Consider the following 18,420-nt stretch of genomic DNA (forward strand, 5'->3'; position numbering starts at 1 on the left):
TGAATATTTTGGCTTAGAGGGTGCAAGGGTCTGAGTCCTAGCAAATTCTAGTGATACAAATACCTTGCATATTGTTAAAATTTGAGAAATACAACTTAGAAGTACTTAGGCCAAGAATTCATAAAGGAATATTTTGGTTTTGTTTTGTGGTGTGAAGGGTCAATGACTCACGGCCTCACACATGCAAGGCATGTCCCCAGCCCAGGAATGTTATTTTATCTGAATTAAAAACTAACTAGTAGACGTTTTCAGTTCACAGCTACATGTACAAAGATAATACAAACATCAGAAATAACCCAGAAACTCCACAAGAACCAAGGAAAAGAGATGCCTATGGGGCGTACTGCATTACTGCTATCATAGTCACTGCAACCAAAGTATCACTGGCGGTATTATTAAAATTATAGTTGTAAAGTGCCTCAGATGGGGGGAGGGAACATGGCTCTCTTTGGAGCCAGGGAGACAGCTCAACAGGCTAGAGCACATGCTCCAGGGGCAGGAGGTCCAGGCCTGATCCCCAGCACTACAGGAGCACTCCTCAACCAACAGCCAGCAGGAGCCCCGAAGCACCGCCAGTTGTGACCCAAAAGCACTTAAAAAAAGAAAAAAAAGATTTGCCTCTTAAGACAGATCTAGTTACATCCTACTTCAATAAACACTTTAGAACCCTGACCAAGTGGAAAGATGCAAAAATATCTTTCTCTTGAAGATGCTGTCAAGGACATGTATAATTTCCTTTCCCTACTCTTTCAAAATTCAAATAACTTTTGGTAAAATTTTATTTCAGTACTTATATGGCCTGTCTTGTCACCTGTTATATTAATAACAAAACTACGGTCAAAAATTCAAAACAACAACAAAAAAATCTGAGTATTTCCAAGATTAAAATATACATCATGGAATCCTGTAAATTTTATACAGAATCTTCACTAAATCTCTCAACAGTGGGCAGATTTATATTCTAAAAAATACCATTTTTATTCCTTTTCTTTCCTTTTTAGGGACGGGAGGGGCACACTTGGCAGTGCTCAGAGCTTATGCCTGGCTTTGCACTCAGGGATCACTCCTGGTGGGGCTCAGGGGACCATCTGGGATGCTGGGACTTGAGCCCAGGTCAACCACATGGAAGAAAAGTGCCATATCTGCTGTGCTATTGCTCCAGTCTCCCCATTTTTATTTCTTTGGGGGGCCTTCCAAGTAGTGCTCAGGGCCCGGGGAGCACTTCCCGCCGGGCTTGGTCTAAAAGCTGAATGGTTCCAGGCTCAGTCAGGTGCTGGCTGGGAGTAGCAGGGAAGCCCTGGCTGCTAAGAGGCTCCCAGGATGACTCCCATAGTGTTGGGCTGATGGTGCAGAGGCTCTGCCTCAAATCCCTGGAAGCCAGGTGTTCTGGACATCTGGATGGTCTCTCCAGCTCCCCATAACAGAATTTTACAAACTGCTTTAAAGTGTTTTTAAGAAAAGGAAACAATAAATTAATAAAATAAGATGTAATAAAACAAGGATCATCCTGTTAACAAGTTCTGCATGAAGAGCAAGATTTGCCTACTACATTTCCCAGTGGCATATTCTGGCACTACACAGATCCCTCATTACTACTTTAAAATCTGGTTTGTTTCCTGGAGAAGTCCTTTTCCCTCAGGTTATTAAATTCAGACACTGTTTCATTCACAACCCAAAGATCAGCACACCCCATAAGATCACCCTGAGACAACCAAGCAAAAATGTGGGCGTATTCAGCACAATGAGTTTTGGAACTCAGCTTTAATGTACAGATAATAATGTAAGTTACTGAAACTGACGACAAGACAAATTAATATGACAAAGGGAAAGGATGCAGCCATGAAAATCAGTTGATGCCCACTCTATCTCAAAACTCTTTAAATGTTCCAAAAATTCTTGGCAAGATTCAATGTGGGGAACAGGAAAATGAAAGCTCAAAGTTTCAGGGCCAGAGCTTTAGTACAGCAGGGAGGGCGTGTGCCTTGCACGCAGCCACCCCAGGTGTGATCCCCGGCATCCCATATGGTCCCCAGAGCATTGCCAGGAGTAGAGCCAGCAGTAAACCCTGAGTACCACCAGATGTGGCCCAAAAGCAAATAAACATAAAGCTGGAATTCTTAAGTGAAAACTCAGAAGCACACAAAGAGCCTTTTAAAGTGTGAGGTTACCCACACGTGACTCCAAGAGATCTACTTCAGAAAGAAGCAGTGTTGTGTGTCAAAGCTCCAAACAGTCTGGAGTTGCCATCAACAAAGCTTCTGGGAAATGGCTCAAAATTTCTCAAGTGAAGATAAAGGAGAGGCATAGAAGAAGGCTTTCAATTCAGAAGAGGCTGCAACTGAAATCCAAGGCTGACTTTGGAGTCAGGAGTTTATGTGACAAGACAAAAACCAAACAAGGGAGTTAGCCAAAAATGTGAGCGCAAATAACTTGTCATGTTAAGCACAGCTGCAGCGTCAGGGTACTTCAAAGCCAGAACTGTGGGCAGCTACACGAAAGCGTGAGGACCTAATGCTGGCATGCACCGTCTGAAGAGGGTTAATGCTTACCTTCTCATTCTAACACACAGCAGGATTCCAAACAGACAACAGGAACAAAACATACAGAGCAAGCATTAGGGACAGATACAGGTCTCATACTATTTTACAATAGTTTAATCAAGACATGAACATCTAAGGGGGAAAAGGAGGTAGCGAAAGGGATCTTTTTTCTTTTATAGTCATATTAGGTCTAAAGTACAAAGTAACCCCATCCACCCATGGGGGGAGATCAGCACCTTATAAAAGGGATTAAATGAAGGGACTACCCAAAAGAACAGCCTTTCCCTGCATTCTCTTCACCACTCTACCTTCTGAAATAAGTGGAAAAACAAATTTTCCACTTGAAAATGCTACAAGAAAGGGAGGTGAGCGGACACAAGTCGAAAGCTTAAAAATGAACAGTGGGAACCCTATGATAAGTGAAAGTTTGTCAAATTTGTTTGTATTTTTTTCAAATCTTAAAAAAGACAAAACAAAAATAAGTTACCTGCCTTAAAAGCTAAAATCACAAAAATGATGTATAGCGACTCTGTTTACAGTTTGGCTCCAGGTTACATTTCTTGCTTTCAATGTGAAAAGAGCAGAGAAAGTCATGAAAGATTGGTGTTTGCCAACAACCAGAGAAGACTTGTATTATGGATGGGAAAACACTGCAATTGCCAGCTCTTATATGCCTAAATCTGGCTTCCAGTCCTCTGACACAGCAGAGCTGATTAAATCCTTTGTTCAGCTCCATAGCTTCCTTTCAAGAGAAAATTCCTAAGTAAGAAAATTCATGTACTGTTGAGGAAAACTACTTGTCAATGGCAAGAGGCTTCAGGAAGCAGAGCGGCACCTACCTTTCTGAAATGTGCGAGCATGTCAGGGCTGCGCTCACACATCTCTGTGAGGAGGACTACAGATGTGTGGAGAACACCTGGAAGGAAAGAGCACAGCAGATTGAAACCCGGGTCTGTACTGCTCACCTCAGAGTCGGGCTTTGAGTCTTGAGGGTTAAGTCAAAGGGGCAGTGGCTACCTGTTTTTAATCTCCCAAAGAATCTAACCACTGAGGTAAACATAAAGGCAGGACTTAATATTGGCCAACTCAATCAAATCAGAATATTTTAAACAGTTATGTGACCAAAACAATTGCCGCAAACCAACAGCGAATACATGTCTCTCCATCTGAGAATCCCCACAGACATGCCCACAGTCATCATAAGCTAAGCATATTCTGCACCATTCTACATCAACAAGCTATTAGACTGGGATTAAGGTGTTTCAAGATTACTTCTAGAGGGGTAGGAGCGATAACACAGCAGGTAGGGCGTTTGCCTTACACACGGCCAACCCATGTTCTATCCCTGGCATCCCATATGGTCCCCTGACCCCGAGCACCATCAAGAATAATTCCTGAGTGCATCACTGGGTGTGGCCCAAAACGAAAAGGAAAAAAAAATTACTTCTAGATAATTTTAAAAATTTAAACTTTGGCAAGGGGCCCAAGAGATGGTTCAGCAGCTAAGAAACCTGCTTGCAAACAAGAGGTCACTAGGTCAATCCCTGCTGCTTGTACACACAAGCAGGACCCAAGCAACTCTGCAGGGTGCCATCCTGGTCACCACCACTAATGGCTGGCTTCATCACAAACAGGATTGTGCAAGCACCACAACTAGAACACCACAACCGGTATACTCCCCAGTGAGCACTGGAACTGAAGAGACAGGCCAGCACCCGAGGAAAAGAAAGCACACATGTCATCACCAAACCCAAGAGCTGAGGGCCAACCACGTACATGGGCCTAGTGCGCTGAACCACAACGTGATGCTGTGAGCACAAACACAGGGCGAGCACCCTGCCACGCAGGGGTACAACCTCCAGCATCACCCAACAACAGAGGGACAGGGATATTAAACAGACAAAAATGTACTAAAGTGCCAAAGTGATTATGGATGAGCAAAGTGAATTTGCCTATTCCAGAATGAGTGAAAAGAGCCCCACAATAATCTCACTAAATAAATAAAAACCCTAAAAATTCATCTGCTCAACAGGTTTTTGGTTTAGTTTTGGTCCTACTTCAGTGCCAAGGACAGAATCCAGGGTCTGCCCATGTGAGGCAGGCACTCTACCACTGAGACACATCCCTGGGCTCTCAGCAAGTATGTTGCTGAGGACAATCATTCTCCTAAGAAAATCAAGGCTTTAAAATCTGCTCTTTAAATCTGAAGTTTCTAGAAACAAGACTGAAGTAATCAAGTACACCTTATCAGATATATAAATTTAACTAGATATACATTATAAATTCCTGTAAATTTTAAAAGGATCTCACAAATCTCAATCTCCTATCCAAAGACAATAAAGAAATCACTTTTTTTCTATTATAAACATGGCAAGAAATCAAAAATTTTTATACACGAAAAACAAAACTTCCATTACAGTGAGTGTTAGTAAGTTAATATAGCACTCTAGTTATAAAAGGTAACTCTCTTACAAAAGTAAAAGAGTAATGAGATCAACCAGACCTCCCCGGAAAAGAGTTTAAGGTCAGAGCAAGGCAACTCCACTCCGAGCCACAGAAAGCCAACACTGCCTGAAGCCTTTCCTCCTTCCCTCTCCCTGAGAACTCCCCAAGAGTATCACATTACCATGGTTCTTTTCATTCAATAAATTTTTTGTTGCTGGTAAAAACATCTCCATAAGTTCAGGAACCTTCCTGATGACGTGAACAGCACACAGTGCTGCCTATAAAAAAATAAAAGGACAAAAGATTTATTTCAAGTAAGCCAAGACAACAAATTTGGGTTTGGTTGATTCGGTTTGGGGGCCACCTCCAGCTGTGCTCAGGGGTTACTTCTGGCTCTGCACTCAGGGATCCCTCCTGGTGGAGCACACTGGGGACAATATGGGATGCTGGGGACCGAACCTGGGTCAGCCACATAGAAGGCAAGTGGCCAAGCCGCTCTACTATTGCTTCAATCCGAGACAACAAATTTTGTAAAAAATACCATCCCCGCCCCCCCAAAAAAAATCTCTTTCAAGCTCATCAGAAAAATAAATAAAGCCATTAGATTTTTTAAATTTTTATTAGTTATTAACTAATTAGGACTTTTCAATTTATACCAATGCCCTAATGCAAACTTCTAGTTCTTATACAATGATAACTTTGTCATACAATGTTAAGTGGGAATGAACTTTCTAGACTAGACCATGGTTAACATGAAGCTGTTCAACAAGTCAAACATAACTGATGCGAATCTTTAGAAAAAATGAAAGATAAAAACTAATAATCATTCTTCTGACTAGGAAAATCTGCTCTGATTTAATAGTCCCTATACCTTCCTCAATTCACTCTTGGCTGGAGAGAGCACAGCAGGTCGGGCTTGCACATGGCACAGCCAGCCCAGGTAAGATTCCCCAGCACCCCACAGCCTTGGACCCTCCAGGAGTGACCCAGAGGCAGAGCCAGGAGTAAGCTCTGAGCACAGCTGGGTGTGGCCCCAAAACAAATCAAACAAACAAAAAACTATTCTCTACCGGCATCAAGAAAACCACCTGAAAGACACTTAACTTGTCTCTATTTAAAAGGAAAAAAAAGGTGGCTTACATCTAAGAGGGGGAAAAAGATAAATGCAAAGACTTATTTTGGTTATACCTTTAACAAAGTAACCACCATAATTACTACATGCTGGAGCTGAATACCATTTAAATTCTCATTGACTATCATAAAATTCTTACTAACAAGAAAATATTTCAGCTAATGCTTCTCATGTTCTAATGATGAAAATTTTTTCTTAATCCACAGTAATGTTTTATTTAAGTGACAATATACCACTTGGAAGTGCCTGGCAAGCTCCCTATGGCATATTCATATGCCAATACAGTAACAATAACAGGTCTCATTCCCCTGACCTGAAAGAGCCTCTAATCATTGGGAAAAATGAGTAAGGGTAGGTTGCTAAAATCTCAGGGCTGGGGAGAATGGAGATGTTACTGGTACCCGCTCAAGTAAATTGATGAACAACGAAATGACAGTGATACAGTGATACAATATACCACTTGTACAAGAGCAAGCCAAACATTCTTTAGAAAAAGAAATCTGGCTTATAGCCACCATCAGCAATGCATGATCCTGGAAAATAGCTGGGCCCTTTCAAGCCCTCTCCTCAAGTCTCACACCGTGTGTAGAGACATTCATGCAGACCAACCCTGAGAGCATGTGTGAGCGTGTTTCACCTGAGCACTTACTTTCCTTATAGTAACACCGCAGGCTTGCATCAAGCCAATATTCTCCCTGGAGCAGGTCTTTTCTGTGCTTGCCTCTCTACTGTGCTTTTTTTTTTTTGCTTTTTGGATCACACCCAGCGATGCACAGGGGTTACTCCTGGCTCTTCACTCGGGAATTACTCCTGGCGGGGCTTGGGGGACCATATGGGATGCTGGGAATCAAACCCAAGTTGGCCATGTGCAAGGCAAGCGCCCTACCCACTGTGCTATTGCTCCAGCCCCCTGTGCTCTTTCTTAAACACATATTTCCCTCTCTTTCTCTCTTCTCACATCGTTTTAAGCAAGTTTCATTCAATAGAAACTATCTAAAAGTTAGTTTTAGCCGAGTGAAACTATACTTCACCCAAACACAGAACACTACAGAGCCAGTAATTCAACAGGCTGGAGCTCATGCCAGGCATGCAAGCTGTCCCAGTTTAGTACCCAGCACTCATGGTCCCTGAGCACTGCCAATACTGATCCCCCAAGCCTGGAGCCAGGAATAGCTTCTGAGCAATGCCAGGTGTGGCACTAAAACCAACACTATATAAAAATATAAGCATTATATAAATTTCAGTCATTTATCATATAGCCACTTTTATAGTCTCTGTTTATAAAGGCCTTAGGGTCAAGCACAATAAAATAAAGTATATCAACAGGTAACCAGTAAGAAAATAAAATCATTATCTTTCATTATTCTATTTAGACATATCAGTTTCAGAAGGATTCTTCGTCATCCCCTAATGCTAGGAGTGACCCCCCCCCAAGCACTGAGCTAGAAGTAGCCCTTGAACATAGCTGGGTATAATCCAAAAACCAAAGCAATACATAAGACAGAAGTAAAGATACACTGCACTATCATCAGTGCTTTCAAACATACATTTGTGTGTTCTGGCAAAATTCTCACACCCGCCTAATCAACACATCCTAACCCAAACACAACCATTTAGTTTCATGAAAAGTTACCTTTTTTCTTAAGTAAGAGTTGGAGGTTTTCAAGAGTTTCTCCACTTCCCCTGCAAGATCTCTGCACATCTCTGAAGAGCCCATGCAGCCGAGGGTACAAAGTGCTAGCCCCTGGACGTATTGCGTGCTGTGGTTAAGATCACTGCAAAAGAAAGACAGTAAAAATGAGTGCACTGTGCCAAGTGCCACTGTGGAGAGACTTCACAGTGTCAGAATGAGAAATACTTTCTAAAGGGAAGAAAGCTGGAGAGAGCTCAATGAGCTGAGCACGTCAGAAGACCTGGGTCTGAGCTCTGGCATGGTACGCGACTTGCCTCCCCACACCAGCACCACACGGAGTGACCCTTGGGTACCAAGTGCAGAGTGTTGAGGTGCACTAAGGTCCAAAGCAAGCAAACAAACAAACAAACAAAAAATCAAGGTTTATTCCAGTCCTATTATAAATCATCAATTCAATAAACTGGAAGTCCCTCATATTAGCAGATCCCCACCCCCACTAGTGCTATACCCTGCTGTGCTCAGGGGTTACTCCTGGCTCTGTGCTCAGGGATCACTCCTGGTGGTGCTCAGGAGACCACAGCAGTACTAGGGATGAAACTTGGGTCTGCCTCATGCAAGGCAAGCCTTAGCTGCTGGACCTTCTCTCTGGCCGAGATTTATAATTCATTGTCTTGAAACATCACAGCAACAGAAATTGGCACCACAATCTAGAGAATACTACTAGCAATTCACCTTAGAAAACTCAACAAAACAAAAAAAAATGAAGTAAAATCTATGGAAAATTTGTTGAAGTTAAATAGTTATATCTAGAGAAAGAACAAATGAATGAATGAGTGAATGAAAGAACAAACATGAGCTACTAGGGGTGGGGGGGGAAAGAGTACACATCTCAGGCTGAAATGCAGGCAAATCTCAATGACAGAGAATGCACATCTTCAGAAGCTTTTAATACCTTTATTTATGATAATAAAAGATATGCACTAATCAAACATTTTTATTGATGCCAAACGTCCAACCCAGGTCCCCTGCATGCAAGAAATGCACTTTACACAGCTACATCCTGGCCCTACCTAATAAGACCTCTTAAAAAAATCAGTACATGCATAAATGCTCTAGAGCGCTGAAGATGACATACTACTAAACAGTCTAAAAATCATTGATTAACAAATAATTATGATCATCTTGGTGTTATATTTATTTATTCAAAAGAAAAAAGTTACTAAAATGAGGTAGTAAGACTACATCTAGCAAAAAATTTCTACTTTTAATTGCCATCAATTACTGTACAAAATTATTTCTTTCAAAAAAGCTAAAATATGACAAGCTTGAACTATTAACTCATATATGGATCAAAACTCAATTTAGAAATTCAGAAGCAAGGACTGGAGCAATAGCACAGCGGGTAGGGTGTTTGCCTTGCATCCAGCTGATCCGGGTTCTATCCCCAGCATCCCATATGGTCCCCTGAGCACCGTCAGGGGTAATTCCTGAGTGCAGAGCCAGGAGTAACCCCTGTGCATCGCTGGGTGTGACCCAAACCAAAAAAGAAAAAAAAAAAAAAGAAATGTTTTATTGCCACCAAATTTTTTCACAACACCCACATTCAATCATGCAACTCACAGTTTAAGAAGTTAGGTTTTAGCTAAAAGCAAGGCTCACAGATACCCACAAGTTCCCAAGTAAATTTCAAGGTGCCCAGGAGTTCCAAATTCCTTTTACAAAACACATATCAACTGACAAATGTACATCACAGTACAAGTATGGTGCAAAACGCTGCTGGTTTGGTGCAAAATACTATGGTATATTAATATATATCACAGCACCAAACTGTACCAGTAATTATATTCAATACCACACTCTCACAATGAAGAACACAAAGAACAAAGAAAGGGAGGAGAGGAGGGAGTGGAAAAGGAGGACAAAAGGAAGTTGGTTCATTTGAAACCATTAATGACAGGATCAGGGAGGCAGTTCAAAGAGATGTGCACGTGGGCTGCATGCCGTCCCCGAGCCTCGCTGTGTCCCGGCGGATAAACAAAAACATAACTGTCCACGACAGGGCCAGGGATGTGGCTTAAATGGTATAAGAACTTGAGCCACAAGTTCTTAGTGTGCACAGGGCCATGGGTTTGATTCCTGAATACTCCGGGCCTGAGTGCCCTCCCCCTCCCCTCTCCCATACACACCCCCGCCCCAAAATCATTAACCGTTTTACAAAAAAAGAACAAAAAACAAAAAACCAGAATGATCTCAATTCCTTTAATGCAAACATTTAGGCTGACTAAAGTGCCAGGTAAATTCCCAACTATGTACAGTGTCTTTCTACTAAACTCACTTGGTTGTATTTAAATGAAACACACATTTAAACATCCTGCCCATGTGTCTCATTCCTTCAGTTTTATTAAAATACTGATATTTGAGTTTGGTATTAACTGTCCAGAAGATTTTGTCTCTGTGGAGAACCTCCATATTAACAGCAGGTGACTAAAAGCTTAAGAAGTCTTTTTGGTTCAGCGCATGCAAGAACCAAAACGCAAGCCAGTCTAGAGGCCTGTCCAGAGCCAGCAGATGAGTCATGGTGAGCACCCAGAAGGCAAGTTCAGAGGCACCAATGATCTGTTTCTGTGCCTCTGCGATTCCCCATCCCTAGAGCTCCCAAGGTACGCAATAAATTAATCAACTTAGTATTTTCATTGTTAGTATCTACTTCAAGGCCAGAAGACAGCATTTCCCAAAAATTAAGTCCACAGATTCAATATATTTGAATGATGCATTCTATGTTTATGAACAAATCATCATTCTCTTTTTGAATTTCCTATTATTCCCTAGGAAATATATTTTTTTGCTTCTGGGTCACACCCAACAGTTCTCAGGGCTTACTCCCAGCTCTGAGCTCAGGGATCACTCCTGGTGGACTTGGGGGACCATACAGAGTGCCAGGGATCAAACCCAGGTCATCCACATGCAAGGCTTTATTTGCTGTACTATTGCTCTGGCCATTTCACTGGGAAATTTTTAGTTAAGATATTATACAGCACAGAAAAGTATGAGTTCAATGTGTATAAATTTGATCACCTATATACATCCCCCTAAAACTTTATCAAAAACAAACAGTAAAAATACATATCTAAAAAGGATATTAAGTTGCTAGATACCCAGAACCAAACTAAACAGTACCTTTAGCCATTTCAGTCCATGAGAACTTCTACAACTTTCTAAGAGAAACTGACTTAAGAGGAATGCTACATAAAACTAATTCCCTGCTGGGGTCCTCCAATGTCTCCATGTAGCAAACACTTTATAGTTCATAAATTAAACCAACTAGTCAACAAGCAGCCATTCCAGAAAGAAGAATCATGTATGAAACTTCACAAGGCTAGATGTAAATTACATACAACTAAAATCTTGAATTAGGCACTGACAAGCAGGACATTTTTCCATTTTAAATAATACTACCACTCAACAGACACCTAGATAAGCCTTTTATTTTGCTTTTTGGGTCACACCTGGCGATGCACAGGGGTTACTCCTGGCTCATACACTCAGGAATTACTCCTGGCGGTGCTTGGGAGACCATATGGGATGCTGGGAATCGAACCCAGGTCGGCCACGTGCAAGGCAAACGCCCTACTGTGCTGTGCTATCGCACCAGCCCCTAGATAAGCCTTTAATAAATGTAACATCCTGGCTGACAAAAATACTGAAAATATTAAGCAAGCTCAGATTTTACCAATGCTTTTATTCTGTCAAAGTCCAAATGCAGGCCAAAGGGCTGAGTGCATGCTTGTATGTGGGAGCCCAGGATTCAATCTCTGATACCAAATGTCCCCCTTGGCATCTCGAGGAGTAACCCCTGAACTCAGAATTCCAAGTAGGCTCTGAGCACCAAGAGGTGTGGCCCAAAAACTCCCTTCCCTCATGCCTTCTACAAGTCCAAATGCTTGTTGCAATGCTGAAATATTTTCTGTGCCTGAAGAAGCACAGCAATACCCTCATTTACTTATATTATCCTGAACAAAAGTTTTTTCGTCTGTTGTTTTTAGTTTTGGGGCCACCCACTGGTGCTCAGAGTGCTCCTGGCCCTGCACTCAGGGATCGCTCCTGGCAGGTTTGCGGGGACTACATGTGGTGCCAGGGATTGAACCCAGGTTGGCTAGGGGGTAGGAAGGGCAAATACTCTACCCCTTGTACTATCTCTTCACTGCTCAACAGAATTTTTAACTCTCTGCTTTGTCTCTATATGTAAGCTAAACACCTACATACACACAGCAATTTAAATATATTCTGGACATTAAGAAAGCTCTAGCTAGAGCACTTCATGTTACATGGGAGAAGCAAGTGAGAGGAGTTCTTTGAGGAGAGCAGGGGAAGACTTACTTCTTGATACAGTTGGTCATGAGAAGATGGACATCTTGCCTTTCGTCTAACAGCAGCATGGCCCCTAAATAACCAATGCGTTTGTCTGTGAATTTTTGAGAGGCGATAAGCTTGAGGCACTCCAACTGCAAATTTGAAAAAAAAAAAAAAGAACAAAATTAAGAAATCACAATCAAAATCTAGACCAGCAATATTCCCAGCCTAGAGGATGACCAAAGTAAACAGCTAAAATTTATAGAAAACTAAAGAAATAGAAGGTCAAAACTAAGGATCTTTGAGTCTCTCGAAATATTAATGAATATTAATATTTCTAATCTTTCTATAATCCTAAATATTTACTATCCAAATAATCTATGAAGCTTAACTTGGACATATTCAAATATATACTAGCACAATATTATAGTAATTGCAATAGTCAAATTCCTAATTTAATCCTCCAATTTTATTACATGAGTTTTTGGTTGGTTTGTTTGTTGCCACAGCCAGCTGTGTGCAGGGCTTGCTCCTGACTTTGCACTCAGGAATTACTCCTGAAGGGCTCAGGAGATGCTATGTAATGCCAAGATTGAACTTGAGTCAGCAGCATGCAAGGCCAGTGCCTTACCCACTGTACTATCTCTCAGGCCCCTTACTCGAGTTTTTACGTTATGTTTGCAGTAAAGGTTCCCATAGCAATAGTTAATATCTGGAGATAACTCAGAGTGTCAAACTATCCTAATGATCAAGAAGACAAGGAACTGAAGAAGCCGTGTACAATAAGTAACTTTATTGGGGCCGGAGCGATAGCACAGCGGGTAGGGCGTTTGCCTTGCACACGGCCGACCTGGGTTCAATCCCCGGCACCCCATATGGTCCCCCAAGCCCTGCCAGGAGTAATTCCTGAGTGTAAAGCCAGGAGTAACCCCTGAGCATCGCTGGGTTGTGACCCAAAAAGCAAAAAAAAAAAAAATAATAAGTAACTTTATTATGAAATGGGAAGAACAACAAGGCAAGTACTACTAAGGGAGAAGAAAGGGCTCTGAACTAGATACAGAAGAGAAAACTGTTAGAAGAAAACTCTACTGCTTTAGACTAAAATGGGTTTTGAGGGGGGGAGATCACACCCAGCTATGTATGGGGGCTACTCTCAAGCACAGTGCTCGGGAATAGTTCCCAACAGTAAGAGGGGACCATGTGGTCCTGGGGAGCAAACCCAAAGGCTCCCACATTCAAAGCATGTGCTCCAGCCCTTGAGCTATTTTGACAATGCCTAAAATGTTTTACATTTCTTCTTTTTTTTTTGGATTTCTGGGTCACACTTGGCAATGCACAGGGCTTACTCCTGGCTCCTACACTCAGGAATTACTCCTGGCGGTGCTCGGGGGACCATATGGGATGCTGGGAATCGAATCCGGGTCGGCCGAGTGAAGGCAAATGTCCTACCCGTTGTGCTATTGCTCGGCCCCACATTTATTTCTTAAGTAACAGCTCCAGGCCAGACAAGGATGCTGCTCACTGGTAAAGTATCTGTGGCGTGCATGTGAGGCCCTGGGTCCAGTCCCAGCACCATCCTTGTTGCTATTCTCTCTAATGAGACTTTCTTGAACATCACAATCGCTTCGATAGACTTTATAAAGAGATTCCATCACTAATGAAAAAGGTCAAATATTAACTATAGGGCAGTGGTAGTATACATTTTTTTAGTTTCGACTCAGTGATTTAGTCCACTGTTCATCGAATTGCTCAAGCAGGAGCCAGTAATGTCTCCACTGTTGAGACTTGTTGTTACTGTTTTGGGCATATCGAATACACCACGGGTAGCTTGCCAGGCTCTGTCGTGCGGGTGGGATACTCTGGGTAGCTTGCTGGGCTCTCCGAGAGGGGCAGAGAAATCAAATCCAGGTCAGCCACATGCAAGGCAAACGCCCTGCCTGCTGTGCTACCGCTCTAGTCCAGTGATTTATGGTTTTAACAGTAATGTTTCAGGCATACAATGTTAGCAGCAGTGGTTATAAAAGGATGTACATGTGTTAAATCCTCCAAGAAGAGTTTTTCCATTATATACTCCCATTTAGAATCACTGCAACCCAAAAAGGGAGCTCAATTACAGACTTGTGCACGAAGGATCTTAACATACCATGACACTGCTTTCTATATGCATTTGCCTGTACATTCCAGAGTGAAATTGAGGAAGATAAAATAATTGACATATAAAATTATTTCAACAATTTAAAAAGTGTTCTCCCAATGGACCTGTATTAAAAACACTTTTTAAGGGGCTGGAGCGATAGCACAGCGGGTAGGGCGTTTGCCTTGCACGCGGCCGACCCGGGTTCAAATCCCAACATCCCATATGGTCCCCTGAGCACCGCCAGGAGTAATTTCTGAGTGCAGAGCCAGGAGTAACCCCTGTGCATCGCCGGGTGTGACCCAAAAAGGAAAAAAAAAAGAAAGAAAGAAAGAAAAACACTTTTTAAGAATTGGGAGTGATAGTACAGCAGATAGAGCATTTGCCTTGCACATGCCCAACCCTGATTCTTATCCCCAGCATCCCATATGGTTCCCTGATCACTACCAGGAGTAATTCCTAAGTGCAGAGCCAGGAGTGGCCCGTGAGCATCACTAGATATGACCCAGAAAGCCAAAAAAGAGAACACTTTTTCAAAGTGTTTCAAAGAGGGACCAGAGTGATAGTACAGTGGATAGGGCATTTGCCTTACATGCAGCCAACTCTGATTCTATCCCTGATAACCCATATGGTGCCCCGAGCAATGCCAGGAGTAATTCCTAAGTGCAGAACCAGGAATAACCCCTGAATACCACCGGTGTGACCCAAAAAGCCAACAAAATAAGATATAAGTATCAGGATGGAGCCAGGGAGATAGCTCAAAGGGCTGGGCCCCAAGGCCAGGCCTGAGATGAATGAAAACCTGAGTCAGATCTATGCCACCACAGGGGCCCCCTGCACTCTGCCATGTGTGAACCCCAAGCCCCTCGGGCATTTCCACATCCCCCAAATAGCAAGTCAAAGAAACCACCAGCGGAGAACCATCAGGATCCAAAGGAAAACTAAAATCCCTTTGGGACTAGCGAAGACTGGGGAACAAACCTTCCTTTCTTTCAAGACAATTTAATTTAAAAAACAATTTCTAAAATAGATGAAAAGTTTTTCTTTTCACAATGTCAGCAGAAAATTGCTTGCTGATGCTAATGAGAAAATCAGGAGATAAAATGCTATTAGAAAAATAATACTCTTCCAAACAGGATGCTTTTAAACCTTTTTATTTATTAATTCTATAAATAAATATTTTAACAGAAAAAGAAAATGTTCTAGGAGTATCACTGAGATTTTCATCATCATTACTGAATCATGTTTCTGACAAATCCAGCAGTAAATTAAGTATCCAAATTTTTTTTTCTATTAAGAGGAGCCAATCATAAGAACAAACTTTTAACTGCTGATACTGGTTTTGATTTTGTATTTGTATTTACTAAGTTTAAACTTTGCATTTACTAAGTTTAAGGTATTCACACTAAAAGTCAGGTAGACATAATCTGTTGCTGTGTATGACACTTGAAAATGTCCCTGGAAGAGAGAAAGCCCAATTGCCTAAGTGTATACTTTGCATGCAGGGTCCATCTTTGGTATCACACGCATGGTCACCTAAGCACTGCCAGGGATCACTCCTGAGTACAGAGCCAGAAAGAGCCCTTAAGCACGACTGGGTGTGGCCCAATAACAAAATAAAATTAAAAAATTTATAGGTACAATGTATCTAAAAATTAAAAGAAAAAACTAAAATTTAGAGGAGCAAATATTAAAACCAATCCTTATTATAATATTTCCCATTGGCACAGGAACTGTTTCCTGAGCGCAAGCCAGGAGTAATCCCTGGGCTTCTCCAGGTGTGATTAAAAACAAACAAACAAAAAAAAAAACACCAAAAAACTAAGATTAAGTACTTGGTGACTGAGAGAAAACACAAAAATCACATGACTGAAATGGCAAATGAAATGCATCCTTTCTACCAGAGGCTCACTGGTAGGGCATATGCCTTGCTCGAACCCCCATGCTAAATTTATTTATTTATTCATTTTTTGGCTTTTTGGGTCACACCCAGTGATGCTCAGGAGTTACATTACTCCTGGAGCTACACTATAACTCTACGCCAACTCACAAATTTTTTTTTAATTTTTGTATTTATTCCCCAATTTGTTTTTAGCCAGTAATATTGTTTTAGTAAACTCCTAAAAAAGCCAATGTGCTAGACATTCTCCCTGATACACACTTAAAAGGAAAATATAAAACAAGGCTTGAGGGGCTGGAGCAGTAGCATAGTGGGTAGGGCGTTTGCCTTGCACACAGCCGACCTGGGTTCAATTCCCAGCATCCCATATGGTCCCCTCAGCACCGCCAGGGGTAATTCCTGAGTGCAGAGTCAGGAGTGACCCCTGAGCATCGCCAGGTGTGACCCAAAAAGCAAAAAATTGAAAAAAACAAGGCTTGAACACACATCACTGATATATGTATATATGTGACAGTTTTGCACAAACCATCATGAAAACACATTAGCAAGGGCCCTCAATTCAGGTGAGAATCAATAAGAAAATATAAGAGAAAGACATTTAGAAACCTTTATCTCTTTACAAATGACATTACAGAACAGAAATAAACCAGTTTGAATTGGGAACTGTACCTTCCTAAGTCTGGCTCTAGCTTAAAGTTAAAAGTCATTTCAGGACCAGAGCAACTATACAGAGAGTAGGGCACTAGCCTTGCATGCTGCCAGTCCAGATTCTATCCCCGGCACCCTGAACCAAGCAGGAGAGCAGAGCCAGGAGTAAACCTGGGCACTGCTGTGTGGCTCCAAAGGAAAAATATCATATAAAAATCTGTGAATAGCTATCACAGTCAGTTCTTGTAGATGGAAAGTGGAGGGAGAACGATTAGGAAAGATTAGAAAGATTAAAAGATTCTTTTAACAACTTGAGATCTTCCATTACTTAGGTAATTAAGCCATATCAGGGAAGTCAGACTTAACAGTTGTTTGTCCTCCATTGCCTGCTCTCCGCAGTCATATTCCTTTCCAGCTGATTCTTGAACTGGCTCAGAATTCTCAACATAAGATCACTGCAGGGAGCCATTAGCAACAAGTTTCTATTAATCCTCTTTGGAACAAAAACAGTGCTTTAGGAAGTGGTTCCCAAATCGAAATCACCTTGAAAATTATGAAAAATATGTACCTCCAAGTTATTCTTTTAGAGCAGCTTTGAGGCAGAGCCTGGCAATTTAACTTTTACTTTCTAGATGATTCTTAATGTTCTAATTACTCCTGCATTTCAAAGCAGTTTTCTTTTCTTTTGAGGGAGTGAAGTGTTTTCCCAGGTGGTATTCAGGAGTCCTAGGCCAATCCTCCCCCCCCCCCCAATCCTTAACCGACCAGGCTGGTGGTTCAAGGCTAGAGTGTGAGAAGGTGGTGCTTGCTACTTGGGCCCTGCAGTGCTGAGAACCATGGGGACAACACGCCAGAGTGCTAAGGGGACCATATGGTACTGGGGACCAAACTGGAGTCAGGCGCATTCAAGGCATGCACTCTGTATGGTGTCCCTGGTCCTCAATTTTTTAAAGGGGACATTTATCAGGCTGAAAGATAATACAACAGGTACAGCGTTAGCCTTGCACATAGCCAACCCAGGTTTGATTCCTGGCACCACATACGGTACCCTGAGCCCCTCCAGGAGTGATCCTTGAATGTAGAGCCAGGAGTAATTTCTGAGCATCATCAGGTATGGCTCCCCAAAAGTTTTTTAAATAGTAATTAAAAACATAAATTCAACATTTGAGCTTTATGATGCATACCTTGACTGATAGAATAAAATTTTTTTAAAAAATAAACCTGCAATTAATTAGTTAGGTCTTTCAAAGTCCTCTTTATTTTGTTTTAATGTTCAGAAAAAACTTTCTAACTTACATATACGCATGAAAGTGAAGAACAGATTTGTAATTGCTTTATCAGTTTTACAAATTTTATGCTGTAACTGGGCAACAAAATCTATACAGAACAGAACCTGTTTTGTTTTTGCTCTTCTGACAGAAGGGAGGGAACACTATATAGAACTTCCTATTATATTCTTTTTTACTCTAGAAAATTATATTTCACTCAGAAATGTACAAAATTATCTAACAGCTATTGACCCAGCAACTAGCTTTATCAAATTCTAAATTTTAGGGGTGGAGAAATACTACAGAGGGTAGGGCGTTTGCCTTGTAAGCGGCTGACTCGGGTTCAATTCCCAACAACCCATATGTTCCC

General features: G+C 41.7%; 1 protein-coding gene across 1 annotated transcript in view; it reads right to left on the reverse strand.

The window, feature by feature from the left end:
* Positions 1-18,420, reverse strand: part of AP1G1 (adaptor related protein complex 1 subunit gamma 1) — a 77,522-nt gene that overhangs the window by 31,700 nt on the left and 27,402 nt on the right. The window contains exons 3-6 of the mRNA XM_004600547.3: positions 12,128-12,252; positions 7,751-7,892; positions 5,167-5,263; positions 3,380-3,456 (exon numbers count right to left, since the gene is read on the reverse strand). Coding sequence (XP_004600604.1) covers positions 3,380-3,456; positions 5,167-5,263; positions 7,751-7,892; positions 12,128-12,252 — 441 coding nt within the window. The remainder of the gene's footprint in view (positions 1-3,379; positions 3,457-5,166; positions 5,264-7,750; positions 7,893-12,127; positions 12,253-18,420) is intronic.

This window comes from Sorex araneus, chromosome 8 (assembly GCF_027595985.1).
Source record: "Sorex araneus isolate mSorAra2 chromosome 8, mSorAra2.pri, whole genome shotgun sequence".
Classification (NCBI taxonomy): Eukaryota; Metazoa; Chordata; class Mammalia; order Eulipotyphla; family Soricidae; genus Sorex; species Sorex araneus.